General features: G+C 44.4%; 1 protein-coding gene across 1 annotated transcript in view; it reads left to right on the top strand.

Annotated features, from left to right (window-relative positions):
• Positions 1 to 16,506, top strand: part of RHOQ (ras homolog family member Q) — a 60,211-nt gene that overhangs the window by 24,367 nt on the left and 19,338 nt on the right. The window contains exon 3 of the mRNA XM_073553996.1: positions 16,001 to 16,165. Within this exon, the coding sequence (XP_073410097.1) occupies positions 16,001 to 16,165 (165 nt within the window). The remainder of the gene's footprint in view (positions 1 to 16,000; positions 16,166 to 16,506) is intronic.

Below are 16,506 nucleotides of genomic sequence, written 5' to 3' on the forward strand. Positions count from 1 at the left end.
GAGCCATTGTTTGGGCGCAAGGCAGGGTTCAGACGGGAGGGAACACCCTTTGACTTTTTAAGTGCACAATTGGCTGGAATCAATGGTAGCGCCATGTCACGTTTGGAGCGATCACATCAGCGATGTGCGATCACATCAGAGGAGAGAGAAATTAAATGGGAAATTGGACTGTTTTTTTTTTTTTTTTTTTTTTTCCTTGCGGTTGCTGTTATTTGCAACACTGGGGTCTGTAAAAACCGAGCCAAATCATGTTCTCTGGTGTCTCGGGCGCTATACGCTTATTTCTCAGCGCCGTTAAAAAGCGGTACTGGGGCATAAGTACCCTTAATTGCCGTCGTTAAAAGGCGTATCGGCCGTCGTTAAAAGGCGTATCGGCGGTCGTTAAGGGATTGTGTCATAGAATCTATGCTTTTCCCCTAGCCTTTTTTGACACTTTTTTTTTTTTTTTTTTTTTTTGTTGTTGTTGCAAATTTTGATTGAAAATTAAAACTTTTTAATGCAAATTTCACAATATGCACAAATTCGTAGTGTGTGAAATCTGATTGAAGGCTATTAAACAAGCATCTTCAAGTTGGAGATTTTAGGAAAGGTTTTTTGTCTCGCATGCTGACTCCAGAATTGGATCGTCTGATTTGCTGGCTGTGTCTCGAAGATTTAGGGTAGGTGCTTTAAGGTGATATGGGGTAGGTGATTTAGGGTAGGTGCCTTGAAGGTTTAGGGTAGATGTCTTGAAGGTTTAGGGTAGGTGCTTCGAGGTGACTTAGGGTAGGTGTATCAAGATTAAGGATGGTTTTCGGTCAGTGGATTTTTGCACCTGAAATCCATCTGTTGCGCAGCTTATGGGTGCCAAGAATGTCTGTCTAAATCCTTAGATGGGTTTCGCCACCGCTGATGATCCGTACTTGTTAGAAAGGTCTCTTGACAATAAGCTAATTTTGAGCTACTTGGACTCCCAGTGATCAGCTGTGATCTGTGTGGAAACATGACTTTCATGCATTCAAATTTTTCTGTAGCGCCACCACAGGGGAAATAAAGAATTACACATTGCCTATTCTGATCAGTAGTTTGTGTGTGTAATGCAGGATCTGCTGACCCTTCATGTACACCTCATCGCTCGGTCATCTGCCTCCGGCAGTAATGCCAGTCATTGCATCCGTCACTGTCAATCTATAAATAGCGTTCAGCGTTCCTATCGCTTTGTCCTTGTTTATTCATTGCCCATTAGACATCGGACAGGTTCTCTTTCATAGTTGTAAACTGTAATAATGGCCATTGAAATGCGCTCTGCGTGCTGTGTGCAGACGTCTGATCGCTGAGGCAAGTAATCGTGGTTGTTCTTACGAGTACTCAGTCCGGCGGCTTTGCATGGATATTTGGTGTAGATGCCCAGAGTTGGGAAATGGTGGCACATCTGATACCGCTGCAGCTTCGTGCCCTCTGCACCCAAAAGATTGCAGGGCAGTTGTCTGTCGATTTTTCAAAGCCCCTATATAAATGAATGGAGAGAGCCACACAGCAAATTGTTTAATAGCGAAACATTGGAGACAAACTTACGTAAAACATTGTTTTTTACCTTTTAAAAAGGCTTCAGTCTGACTCCAAAACGCGTTGATGTAATAAAAACCTTCATTTTATGCCATCGAATATTCTTCATTTCCACAAGCGCAGCCAAGGTAGCATGATCTCTCCACTAAAGTGAACTGTACCGGCCTTCGGTATCTGATTAATCCTGTTGACTTCAAGGTATCGGGAGCATGGAATATTTAATGCTATGGGTCTTAGGCCTCTTTCACACATTAGTTTTTTGCCATCAGTCACAATCTGTCGATTTTTATATATATATATATATATATATATATATATATATATATATATATATATATATATATATATATATAATTTTTTTTTTTTTTTTTTAAAAAAAACCGGATCCAGCGACTGATGCCACTGCATCCGTTTTTTTTCTCATAGACTTGTACTAGCGACGGATGGCCTCACGTTTCATCCGTCGTTCGACGGATCCGTCTGAAATTCTTTGTCCATCGGCCTGACCCGACGCACAAAGCAACGTTTTTTGAATCCGTTGCTAGAATGGACGCCTATGGGCAACTGATCCATTGTTGTCCGTCAAATAACAGAATCCGGCGACGGATTTCTTTTTTTAACTGAGCATGCTCAGTTCCTCTGGTCACTGGTGACAGCTGATCCCATCATCCAACACCTACTACCACTTATTGCAGTGAGAGCAGGAGCGGTGGATGGGAGTATTCATCTGCCGCTCCTGCTCTGAATATAAATAAATAAAAATAAACGGCGTGGGTCTCCCCCTGTTCTTGATAATCAGCCAGATGAAACTCACTGCTGGGGGCTGCAACCCTCATCTGTCAGCTTCAGCAAGGCTATTTATCAAGAATAGAGGGGTTCCCACGCTTTTTTACAAATAAAAAAAAAAAAACTACGTGGGGTCCCCCCCCCCATTTTTGACAACCAGATGGGGGCTGGTATTGATCTTGGGGGCCCCCCCAGCCTAAAAATAGCAGCCCGCAGCTGCCCAGAAAAGGCACATCTTTGCCCAACTCTTCCCACTTGCCCTGTAGCAAGTGGGGTAATAAGGGGTTGTCACCTTGCTACTGTAAGGTGACATTGATCCAGGTTTAGTAATGGAGAGGTGTCAATAAGACACCTATCCATTACTAATCCTTGAGTTATTCAAGGGAAGGGTTAGACAGACACACACAAGCTGGAGTCACACATAGCGACTCACCAGCGATCCCGACAACGATATCAACGTGTCAGGATTGCTGGTAAGTCACTGTGATCGCTGGTGAGCTGTCAGACAGCTTCACCAGCGATCAGCACGGCGTCGCTGTGTACATTACACTGTGTTCCAAATTATTATGCAAAAAGAGTTTAGGAGTGATAAGGTTAGAATTTTTTTGTTTGTCATTTAAACTCATTGATGGTGATGTGTCAGGGCTCTTTATATCACTGAAAGCAATTGCAGATACCTGTGCACATTAGTTTGGCAGGTGTGTCCAAATAAAGGCAAGACTACTTAAGAAGGCTGCTCCACATTATTAAGCAGCCTACATTTTTTTGCCAAAATGGGAAAGAAAAAGGATGTGTCGGCTGCTGAGAAGCTACAAATTGTGGAGTATTTAGGTCAAGGCATGGCTACAATCAACATTGCCAAGACACTTCATCGTGATCATCGCACAACCAAGAAGTATGTAGCTGATTCCCAGCACACACGTGTGTGTGCTGATAAGGAAAGATTGAGGACTCTTTCCAACAGGCAATTGTGTCCGGTTAAAAGAGCAGCTGCAAAAATGCCTTGTCAGAGCAGCAGACAAGTTTTTGAAGCTGCTGGTGCCTCCAATGTCCCCCGAACAACAAGATGCCGGGTCCTTCAGAGGTTTGCAGCTGTGTGTAAGCCATCCTGTCGACCACCTCTATCCCCTGCACACAAGCAGAAACGGCTCCAGTGGGCCAAACGATACATGAAGACTGACTTCCAAACTGTTTTGTTCACCGATGAGTGCTGTGCAACGCTCGATGGTCCAGATGGATGGAGTGGAGGATGTCTGGTTGATGGACACCCCATGAAAACACGGCTAAGGCGCCAACAAGGAGGAGGTGGAGTAATGTTTTGGGCTGGAATCATGGGGAGAGAGATTGTCGGCCCCTTTAGGATCCCTGAAGGGGAAAGATGAGCTCCATAATCTATGTGGAGTTTCTAAAACAGCACTTCCTGCCATGGTTCAAGAGGAAGAACCGTGCTTTCCACAGCAAGATCATTTTCATGCATGATAATGCACCGTCTCATGCTGCAAATAACACATCTGCATCTCTGGCTGCTATGGGCATAAGAGGACAAACTTATGGTGTGTTTCCACCATCTTCCCCTGACCTCAACCCCATTGAGAACCTCTGGAGCATCATCAAAAGGAGTGTCTATGATGGCGGGAGGCAGTTCACGTCTAAGCAACAGCTCTGGGAGGGTATTCTGTCCACATGCAAAACAATTGAAGCACAAACCATCCAAAAACTGACAAATTCAATGGACGAGAGAGTTCAGAAGCTTCTTTCGAACAAGGGGTCCTATGTGCAAATGTAACATCACCTAGAATAAAGTTTTGACTTGAAAACTGTTTGATTTCATTTTGTAATAAGCTGATAATGCTTATAATTTCACAATTTTTTTTTGTTCAAAATAAAAAGGTTGAAAACTCTGCTGTGCATAATAATTTGGAACATGCGTTTTGAGTGTTTATTATTTTTAAAAATATACTATTTTCATAGGCAGTTTGTTCAAAAACATTGCAATTATATTAGAATATTAGATGACTGGAAAATAACAATGACTGCAATTCATATAGGTAATTTAGAGAAAATATGAGGAAATATTTTTTGCATAATAATTTGGAACACAGTGTAGTTACCAGCGCGCTGATGCAGGGAGCTGGTAACTAAGGTACACATCGGGTATCTAAGGGACGTGCGTCCCTTAGGGCCCCGTCACACATAGCGATCTCGCTAGCGAGATCGCTGCTGAGTCACATGTTTTGTGACACAACAGCAATCTCACCAGCGAGATCGCTGTGTGTGACAGCGATCAGCGACCGGCCCCCTTGCCGGTATTGCTGATCGCTCTTGGAAAGCCCTGGACATTTATTTGATTGCTGGTCTCCCGCTGGCCATCACGCATCGCAGCGTGTGACAGGCGGAAGACCAGCGATCAGCTGGTAACTAACATACACATCGGGTATCTAAGGGACGTGCGTCCCTTAGATACCCGATGCGTACCTTAGTTACCATCTCCCTCTAGTTACCAGCTCCCTGCATCAGCGCGCTGGTAACTAATGTACACAGCGACGCCGCGCGCTCCGCATCTGTGCTGATCGCTGGTGAAGCTGTCTGTCAGCTCACCAGCGATCATGTAGCGACTCACCCGCGATCCTGATCGCTGGTGAGTCGCTATGTGTGACGGGGCCTTTAGATACTCGATGTGTACGTTAGTTACCAGCTGATCGCTGATCTCTCGCCTGTCACACGCAGCGATGCGTGCTGACCAAAAAAATGTCCAGAGGTTTCTTGCAGCGATCCCGGCAGGGGGGGCCGGTCGCTGATCGCTGTCACAAACAGCGATCTCGCTGGTGAGATCACTGTTGTCACAAAACTTGTGACTCGGCAGTGATCTCGCTAGCGAGATCACTATGTGTGACGGGACCTTAAGAATAAAGTCTTTTAATGAAATAAACATGGGTTTTCCATCTTTATTGTTCTCCTAATCCAATCGAAGCCCTCAATCTCCTGAAAGAAATAAAAATTAAAAAAACAACAATATACCCATACCTGTCCAGCAAACAGTCAAGTCCCACGGCGTAATCCATATCTGGGGGGTAAATACTTTACAGCCGGGAGCGGTGCTAATGCGACCACTCCGGCTGTAAAGCACTGAGGAATGAGATGTTGGGAGCGGAGGTTCATTGACTAGCGCTGACGTCACTGAAGCTCCGCCCCTCACAGCCTGACCTGGAGTGTACTCTGAAGCGTGGGAAAATCCAAGGGAAGAGGTTACCGCAGGTAATTTATCTATTCTGTCTGTCTATCTATTCTATTCTAGTCTGTCTATCTATTCTGTCTGTCTGTCTATCTATTCTGTCTGTCTGTCTATCTATTCTGTCTGTCTGTCTATCTATTCTGTCTGTCTGTCTATCTATTCTGTCTGTCTATTTTTTCGATAGATTTGACAGATCCATCAAACGGACGAAACGGATCAAAAACAGACGCAATGGATCCGTTTTTTTGACGGATCCGTTAGTTGGATCCGTCGAAAAAACGGATCCGTCGCATCAGTTTTTCACTCTGAGATGGATCCGTCGAGCTGACGGATTGTGACTGACGCCAAAAAACTGATGTGTGAAAGAGGCATTAATGGGACCTCAATTGGATGGAACATGGATCTGACCATTTAGTTGTTAAGATTGATGCATAGAATTAATGTTTTAGATCTAATATAATAACTTGCTGACACAACAAGCTTATTTACTGTAACTACCATGTGACTTGAAAAGAGGTGGGCCTTCTTTTTCCTGAGGAAGAAGTTCTTGTAACTTAGAAATAAAGACACAATTTATTATTAAACCACATAGGGACTGGTGTTTCCTCAATCATTCAGCAGCGCAGAGGATTTCCACTAAACGTTTTTTTCTGGATAAAAGCATATGCAGTGTGACAGGAACCTGTGAGCATGTGCAGTTGGAAGCCACATTGCTGTGACCTGGAGATACTTACCGTGTCATTCAGAAAGTCAGGGCATACAGAAGTTTGAGCCACCTCTTCCTACCTCAGCCCCTCTGGTATCTCCAGTAGTATTATTAGTGGAGCACGTCTTCCTACTTATGAAAGAGGGCAAAGCTTCCTATTGCACATGCTCACAGGCTCCTGTCCTAATATTCTTGGAGACAGGTTTCTTAGTGAAACAAGGCAGGGGCCATTTTAAATCTAATCTATTCTATTATTTCTAAACACTGTCTTTCGGTAATTCCTTTGTATCCCCGTTCATACTGCACCCACACACACAATTGATACACCATTTGAAAGGTAAACGTGCCCCCTTCAGCAAGAAAATAGCCAAACAAACCACACGTCCACAATTTTATCACAAAATACAGTTTAAACATTAATTTTCATAAACCTGCAGTAAGGAAAAATGACCTGCAGGTGGCACCACACTACCAACACATTTGTGAACATGCATTGCTTTTTTGCTCATTACTTTGCCCCACACACACAAATGATACACCATTTGAAAGTTAAACTTGCTCCGTCCAGCAAAAAAAAAACAACAGCCAAACAAGCCACACATTCATGATTTTATCACTAAATACAGTTTAAACATTCATTTTCATAAACCTGCAGAAAGACACAATGACCTGCAGGTGGCACCTCAACCGAAAGACCTTTTTTGGCCTCTACTTATCAAAACAATTTATTGTATTACCAATCTACATATATAAATACCTGTCTGTGTTCATCAGCTCATGAAATACATTTACTTTTGACCAGCTTGCTTTTTCTGAAATTGCCTGCGCCCCCGACGACTAATGTGTGAAAATTTCGCACGGGCCAATCTAGCTGTTGTTGTTGTTGTTGTTGTTGTTATTGTTATTGTTATTGTTATTATTATTATTATTATTATTATTATTATTGAGATTACCTCCCTAAATAAAACAATTGTGATTTACTAGTTAAAAGTATTTAGGAATGTATTTATACTGACACTTCCTTTAGTTATTTCTATTCTGGAGAACCCCTTTAAATATTAATAATAAAGAAAAAAGAAAAAGCACATGCACGGCTACCATCATTACTGAAAGCGTGTGACGGGTGCCCCATTTTCAAGACAGATACAGGTCCCATCTCAATCAGACATTTTTTGGCATATCTTGTCGTTATGACATAAATGTACCTGATGGGAATATCGTATGCTACGCAATCACACTGAGCATTGATGCAGATAGCACAGTGTGAATGCTACCCACCACTGGTGGAAGACACTGATCTGCTAGGAATTATTTGTGTCTATCTTCTTGCTAAACAGATTAAAATCCAAACCCAAAGTGGGGTAGATTATAATAAAAAAAAAAAAATAGAATTTTTAAAGGGGGTTTCCAAACTTAATGACATATTATTGGAATTGAGCATCCAGCAACCTACAGTGTATGGAACGGGTACTCAACAGAGAAGTGAAATAAGACCCAAAAATGTTTTATTCTACTGTACATAGTGTATCCAGTTGAATAAATCTTGGAATAATAATGAGTTCAACAATTGGATGTGTTTAAATAAAATGTTCCTGTGCTGAGATAATCTTGGATGTGTAGTGTGTAATGGCTGTGTCTGACCGTACAGAGTCATGGTCTGATCATACCACAGCTTCTGGGTGGGGGAGGAAGCAAAAGAGTATACAGACAGGACAGCATGGGATTGCATACTATTTCTTTTGAAGTAAAATAGGCAGTGAAATGTTTTACCTCACACAAAAATAATCAGCTGCGATTCCTTGCTGTCCTGTCTGTATCCTCTTTTCCTCCCTCCATTCCATGCCCAGGAGCTGTGGTATGATCAGACCATGTTCCTGTACAGTCAGACTCAGCCATTACACAGTACACAGCAGGGGCACATTTATAAGATTATCTCAGCACAGGAACATTTTATTTAAACACATCCAATTGTGGAAGTTATTATTCCAACACCTATGGATTAAAATTAACTTTTGTTCTTGGGAAAACCTGTTTAAGCAATAGTGTCCTCATTCACTGACAGCAAAACAAATTCTCAAAAAATAGTGAGAAAGGAAAACACAAAGAATGTTATAAAGTTGTAGAACTTTTCATGATTACTGTAATTAAAACGTACACTGCTCAACAAAAGGGAACTCCCCAAGTCAATCACATTTCTGTGAAATCAACCTGTCCAGTTATGAAGCAACACTGATTGTGAATCCAATTCTCCTGCTGTTGTGCAAATGGACCAAACAATAGGTAGAAATTATAGGCAATTAGCAAGACAAGCCCTATAAAGGAGTGCTTCTGCAGGGAGTGACCACAGACCATTTCTCTGTTATCCTTTTTGGCTGTTGTTTTGATCACTTTTGCATTTAGTCATTGCGCTCACCCCTAGAAGTACTGCAAAGTAGCATGAGACGGTGTCTACAACCCACAGAAGTTGCTCAGGTAGTGCAGCTCATCCAGGAGGGCACATCAGTGGGAATTGTGGCAAGAAGGGTAGCTGTGTTTGTGAGCACTGTCCAAAACATGGAGCAGGTACCAGGAGACGTGGAAGGAGCTATAGGAGGGCAACAACCCAGCAGCAGGACTGCTACCTCCGCTTTTGTGCAAGGAGGAGCAGTGGCATAGCCCTGCAAAATGACCTCGAGCAGGCTAATAAACTCCATATGTCAGAAACTTAAAGCTTAACACTGAGCAGGGGGATTGGCATTTGACCGAGAGCACAAAGATTGGCAGATTCAACATTGTCACCCTGTGCTTTTCACGAATGAGAGCAGGTTCACACTGAGCACATGTGACAGAGTCTAGAGACACCGTGAAAAATGTTCTTCTGTCTGCAACATCCTCCAGCATGACAAGTTTGGCTTAGCAGTGGGTCAGTACAGCTCTCTATGTGCTAGCCTGCTTCCATTAGGTACCGGGATGAGATCCTCAGTTCCATTGTGAGACCATATTAAGGTGCTCTGGGTTCCTTCTGGTGCATGACAATGCTAGGCCTCATGTGGCTGAAGTGTGTCAGCAGTTCCTGCTTGATGAAGACATTGATGCTATGGACTGGCCTACCCTTTCTCCAGACCTGAATCCATTTCAACACATCTGGGATATCATTTCTCGTTCTATCCACCAACGTCGCGTTGCACCACAGATTGTTCAGGAGTTGACTGATGCTTTAATCAAGGTCTGGGAGGAGATCCCTCAGGAGACCATCTGCCGCCTAATCAGGAGCATGCCCGCTAGGTCATACAGGCACGTGGAGGCCACACACACTACTGAGCTTTATTTCCTTGTCTTGAGGCATTTCCACTGAAGTTGGATCAGCCTGTAACTTGATTTTCCACTTTGATTTTGAGCATCATTTCAAATACAGACCTTCTTGGGATATTAATTTTGATTTACATTGATCATTTTTATCTTTTATTGTTCTTAGCGCGTTCCACTATGTAATGTATAAAGATTTGCAATTGGAATATTTCATTGTGATATCTAGGATGTGGGATTTTAGTGTTCCCTTAATTTTTTCGAACAATGTATCTCTATCGCAGGGGTGGGAAACCTTTTTTTTGCCAGGGGCCATTTGGAATTTTATAATAGCGTTCGGGGGCCATATAAAATTATTAATAGCTGAAGAGCCCGGCGCTGCCCGGGCATAGTAACTAACTGTGGTTAGTAATAGCAAATTATAATTATCCTCCATCCCATAGTCCCGTGCCCATATACCCATCATACATATCCACGATCCCATAGGCCCGTGCCCATATACCCATCATACATATCCACGATCCCATAGGCCCGTGCCCATATACCCATCACACATCCGCCATCCCATAGTCCCGTGCCCATATACCCATCATACATATCCTCCATCCCATAGTCCAGTGCCCATATACCCATCATACATCCTCCATCCCATAGTCAACCATTATGACATCATAATGAGCGGCAGGGCTTGCAACCTATGATGACATCAGGGTCGCCATGGCAACCATTATGACATCATAATGAGGGGCGGGGCTTGAAACACACACACACACACACACACACACACACTTTTTCCCCATTATGTAGATAGGGGCAAAATTGTTTGGTGAATTGGAACGCGCGGGGTTAAAATTTCGCCTCACAACATAGCCTAGGACGCTCTCGGGGTCCAGACGTGTGACTGTGCCAAATTTTGTGGCTGTAGCTGCGACGGTGCGGATGCCAATCCCGGACATACATACATGCATACATACAGTGCCTACAAGTAGTATTCAACCCCCTGCAGATTTAGCAGGTTTACACATTCGGAATTAACTTGGCATTGTGACATTTGGACTGTAGATCAGCCTGGAAGTGTGAAACGCACTGCAGCAAAAAAGAATGTTATTTCTTTGTTTAATTTTTTTTTAAATTGTGAAAAGTTTATTCAGAGGGTCATTTATTATTCAACCCCTCAAACCACCAGAATTCTGTTTGGTTCCCCTAAAGTATTAAGAAGTATTTCAGGCACAAAGAACAGTGAGCTTCACATGTTTGGATTAATTATCTCTTTTTCCAGCCTTTTCTGACTATTTAAGACCCTCCCCAAACTTGTGAACAGCACTCATACATGGTCAACATGGGAAAGACAAAGGAGCATTCCAAGGCCATCAGAGACAAGATCGTGGAGGGTCACAAGGCTGGCAAGGGGTACAAAACCCTTTCCAAGGAGTTGGGCCTACCTGTCTCCACTGTTGGGAGCATCATCCGGAAGTGGAAGGCTTATGGAACTACTGTTAGCCTTCCACGGCCTGGACAGCCTTTGAAAGTTTCCTCCCGTGCCGAGGCCAGGCTTGTCCGAAGAGTCAAGGCTAACCCAAGGACAACAAGGAAGGAGTTCCGGGAAGATCTCATGGCAGTGGGGACATTGGTTTCAGTCAATACCATAAGTAACGTACTCCACCGCAATGGTCGCCGTTCCAGACGAGCCCGTAAGGTACCTTTACTTTCAAAGCGTCATGTCAAGGCTCGTCTACAGTTTGCTCATGATAACTTGGAGGACTCTGAGACAGACTGGTTCAAGGTTCTCTGGTCTGATGAGACCAAGATCGAGATCTTTGGTGCCAACCACACACGTGACGTTTGGAGGCTGGATGGCACTGCATGTGACCCCAAGAATACCATCCCTACAGTCAAGCATGGTGGTGGCAGCATCATGCTGTGGGGCTGTTTCTCAGCCAAGGGGCCTGGCCATCTGGTCCGCATCCATGGGAAGATGGATAGCACGGCCTACCTGGAGATTTTGGCCAAGAACCTCCGCTCCTCCATCAAGGATCTTAAGATGGGTCGTCATTTCATCTTCCAACAAGACAACGACCCAAAGCACACAGCCAAGAAAACCAAGCCCTGGTTCAAGAGGCAAAAAAATCAAGGTGTTGGAGTGGCCTAGTCAGTCTCCTGACCTTAACCCAATTGAAAACTTGTGGAAGGAGCTCAAGATTAAAGTCCACATGAGACACCCAAAGAACCTAGATAACTTGGAGAAGATCTGCATGGAGGAGTGGGCCAAGATAACTCCAGAGACCTGTGCCGGCCTGATCAGGTCTTATAAAAGACGATTATTAGCTGTAATTGCAAACAAGGGTTATTCCACAAAATATTAAACCTAGGGGTTGAATAATAATTGACCCACACTTGTATGTTTAAAATTTATTAAAATTTAACTGAGCAACATAACTTTTTGGTTTGTAAGATTTATGCATCTGTTAATAAATCCTGCTCTTGTGTGAAGTTTGAAGGCTCTAACTTATTTGCATCTTATCAAACCTGCTAAATCTGCAGGGGGTTGAATACTACTTGTAGGCACTGTACGTACATACATACACACATACACACTTGAGCTTTATATATTAGATGATGAGCGTGTATACTTGTTGCCCGGGTGTCCTCTGAGTATTTTGGCGTGCTCGGAAAGTTAGTTTCTGTCGACGCATTTGCATGATTTGCTGCTGCTGGACAGGCTGAATACATGTGGGGATTCCTTAACAAACAGGCATTCCTCACATGTATTCAGGCTGTCCAGCAGCCATAAATCATGCATCTGAGGCGACGAAAACTAAATCTCTGAGCACGCCAAAATACTCGGAGGACACCCGAGAATGCTCAGGAAAGCCCGAGCAAGGAGCATACTCGCTCATCACTCATTAATAACTGTCTTAAACATTAGTAAGCGGGTATTTATATATCTTGGATACCAGCTCCCAGCGTCGCTGATCGTTGGTCTCTCGCTGTCACACGCAGCGATGCGCACTGGCCAGCGGGAGACCAACGATCAAAAAATGGCCCAGGACATTCGAGCACGATCAGCAATACCTGGCGGGGGGGCTGGTTGCTGATGCATGTCACACACAGCGATGTCACTGGCGAGATCTCTGTGACGTCGCAAAATCAGCGATCTCGCTGTGACGGGGCCTTTAGAGTTCATTTCCTCCCAGCAGTGGGGTTTTATATGCAGGAGCCAGGCAGGTTCAGAACGCTACTAACCTGTTGATTATGGTAACCCCATTTCTGGGGCCTGAGGTATACAGAACATGGGGGGGTACATGGAGCCTGAGGTATACAGTACATGGGGGGTACATGGAGCCTGAGGTATACAGCACATGGGGGGTACATGGAGCCTGAGGTATACAGCACATGAGGGGGTACATGGAGCCTGAGGTATACAGCACATGAGGGGGTACATGGAGCCTGAGGTATACAGCACATGGGGGGGTACATGGAGCCTGAGGTATACAGCACATGGGGGGGTACATGGAGCCTGAGGTATACAGCACATGGGGGGGTACATGGAGCCTGAGGTATACAGCACAATGGGGGGTACATGGAGCCTGAGGTATACAGCACAATGGGGGGTACATGGAGCCTGAGGTATACAGCACAATGGGGGGTACATGGAGCCTGAGGTATACAGCACAATGGGGGGTACATGGAGCCTGAGGTATACAGCACAATGGGGGGTACATGGAGCCTGAGGTATACAGCACAATGGGGGGTACATGGAGCCTGAGGTATACAGCACAATGGGGGGGTACATGGAGCCTGAGGAATCGTGATTACCTTGCACACTGCAGCCGCACAGGAGGACGTGACACTTTCAGCGCTATCTCGCTCAGCAGTGGATGGAGCGGGGGAGGGCAGTGACTCCTGTCAGGGTTGGTTCCTGTGCGCGGAGTCCAGCGTCTCCCTGGTGCAGGCTCGCTGACAATGCAGCCCCCTTGTCTATTGCTGCAGCAGCATTATAACTCCCTCTCCTGGAGCTGGCACCGCAGGAGTCTCCCCACTGACTTAAGGCCCCGTCACACTAAGCGATATCGCTAGCAATATCGCTGTAACGTCACTGGTTTTTGTGACGTTATAGCGATATTGCTAGCGATATCGCTATGTCTGATACTTACCTCCGACCGGCTCCCCCGCTGGTTATCGCTGATCGCGCGAGAACGTCCTGGACCGTTTCTCGTCGTCAGCTTCCTGCTGTGCTTCCTGCTGTGGAGATGAGCGACGCGGGTGGGAGGACGTCAGGATCGCCTCGTCTGACAGGTAAGTAGCGACCGCCGAACGCTGCTACGTCGCTGGTGAGATCTGCCTGTGTGGCAGCTCACTAGCGACCACTTAGCGATGTACCAGCGATCCATATCGTTGTCGGGATCGCTGGTGCATCGCTAAGTGTGACAGTACCTTTAGTCCCTCACCTGGAGCCGCACAGCTGGAGTCTCCCGAGTCCCCACTGATGGGAAAAGCGCGGCAAGATACCACGTGCCATTCTTAAAGGGCCCGTGGCCAAAAAATAGGGAAAGTGGCTGCGGGCCGCACAAAATGATATGGCGGGCCGGACGTTCCCCACCCCTGCTCTATCGGCTATGTTAGGGCCAGCCACGGAAATGGCAATATTGGGTTTAGGCCACGTTCACACTATCAGTATTTTACCTCTGTATTTATAAGCCAAAATCCAGAGTGGGACAATCGGAGGAAAAGTATAATGGAAACACGTCACCACTTCTGCATTCATCACCCACTCCTGGCTTTGGCTTTCAAATACTGATGTAAAATACTGATGAATACTGAGTGTGAAGATGGCCTAAGGCAGATTAATAGAGGGAGGAAACAACTTTTTTTTTTTTTTTTTTTTTTTTTTTTTATGGAAGTTATAGAAATAGCTGAGCAAGGGTGCTGAGAATATACTTTCAGGTTGTTTTTCTACTTGGGGGAAAATGTAGCAGATTTTCTGCTGCATGGTTGCTTGCGGAAAATCTCCCGTGTTTTACAGTGCCAGCATAGTGCATGAGATTATAAGAAAACCAATACATGCCGTGAAATATATCCGCAACATATATTGGCAAGAGCTGCAGGTTTGAGATCTGCAAAATTGCAACATGTCCATTTATGTAGTGGATGTAGGTGCATATTATACATCTGCAATGCAAACGATGACGTGCGTGGCATATTGGTATCCGTTGCGATAAATGCTGCTGCAGGCGTCCCTGCAGGGGCTGCTCTAGGGACAGCCGCAGTAAAGACGTGAGAACATAGACCATAGACCTATGCATTTTTTTTTTTTTTTTTTTTTTTTAACTAAAGCCACAAGTGCATCCAACATGGGGGGGAAAACTCAAAGGTAGGAGTTCATAAAGCATGTTGTTTTTTTTTTTTTTTTTTTTCCTATGATTTTTTCTTATTTGTCATTTTCTGTGAATTGCTTTTAATTTCAGTGTAGGGACTCGATACCACGAGGATCCAAAATATGGGTTTCAAGCTTGCGCATTTTGGCAAAAATATCAACTAAGACATCATACATTTTTTTTTTTTTTTTTTTTCCCCCCCCATCTGTGCAGCCAGACTTTTAGTTTTGGTGCTGGGAATTGGGGTGTCTATAAGTGCACCCCGGAAGAACAGTGATGGGAAAGAATTGGCAGCACTACACTTGCTTTGGCAATGCTGTTGTGTACTAGGTCCTGGTAATAAATAAAATTTGAGAGTTACTAGAAGTGTTTTGTAATGAGACTCAACATCTGCCCCTCCCCCACCCACACTGACAGCTGGAGATAAAGGCTTGTTAATCACACTGGGCTCTGCTGTACTTAAGCACATGTCCTCACTCTAGTGGGGAGAGCAGATTGTTTGTCACTACATGGCTCCCACTGAGGCTGGTACAAGCTATTGTAGGGGCGTGCTTTTCTTTACCCCGTGTGTTATTGCCTGCTTATGATTGGCCAGGATCAAAGAGATGAAGAAGGAAACGCCCCCAGTGAAATCTCTCTGGTAACACCCACTTGAACTTAAAGGAAACTAACTGTTTAGGTGTCAAAAACTTTGATGTTTTATTCTACTGTTCGTCGTGTGCCCAGTTCAGCATGAAACAAACTGTATTCAGAAATGGTGAGGAAGGAAAGCAAAGAACGTTAGAAAATTGTAGAACTTTTCATGTATAGAGTAATTGACCCTTATATATTTATATAGAAATCTCCTTTAGTCAGGGCTAAATTTTTAGTTTTGGAAGGGGAGGCCTGCTGACAGCGCGCTGCACATGGTAAATGAGATTTCGGCATAGGTACCACATCCCATTTTTTTCTAGCACATGCAGACATTTTCTTCAGACATGTTTGTTAGCAGAGTGATTAAAATTTACACTGTCTGGTGGTTTTCTTTTCCCAATTCTGCCCGGAGTTAATTATTACGTCGTCTTCTTCCAGGAAGACTACGACCGCCTGAGACCATTGTCTTATCCCATGACCGACGTCTTCCTCATATGTTTCTCAGTGGTCAATCCGGCCTCATTTCAGAATGTGAAGGAGGAATGGGTGCCCGAACTAAAGGAATATGCACCAAATGTGCCATTTTTACTGGTGGGCACACAGGTAGGTGTCGGTGACTTCTGTTTCCACCTAGTATGTCCGCATGTCAGTCTTCACTGCAGATCTAGCATTCTGTTCGTGAACAGGATTGTGCATATGTCCAGCCTGGATCCGAGTTTTGTTTTTTCTTTCTTTTATATTGTATTGTGGAAGCACAGATTTAAAAAACAAAAAACGATTGACTTCCATAAATAAGATTATCATCAGGGAGCAAATTTGCATCCATGGCTACGATGATCGGCGCCTGTAACTGTGCGCGGAGCGGGTTTTGGTGCAGTAAGAATATTGGGTCAGGTCATACTAGTTTTGCCTGTGCCCGTTTCTTGCTTCTCATTAAATGTGTT

Source organism: Dendrobates tinctorius, unplaced genomic scaffold, assembly GCF_039654945.1.
Source record: "Dendrobates tinctorius isolate UK_male_01 unplaced genomic scaffold, ASM3965494v1 ptg000205l, whole genome shotgun sequence".
NCBI classification, from domain to species: Eukaryota; Metazoa; Chordata; class Amphibia; order Anura; family Dendrobatidae; genus Dendrobates; species Dendrobates tinctorius.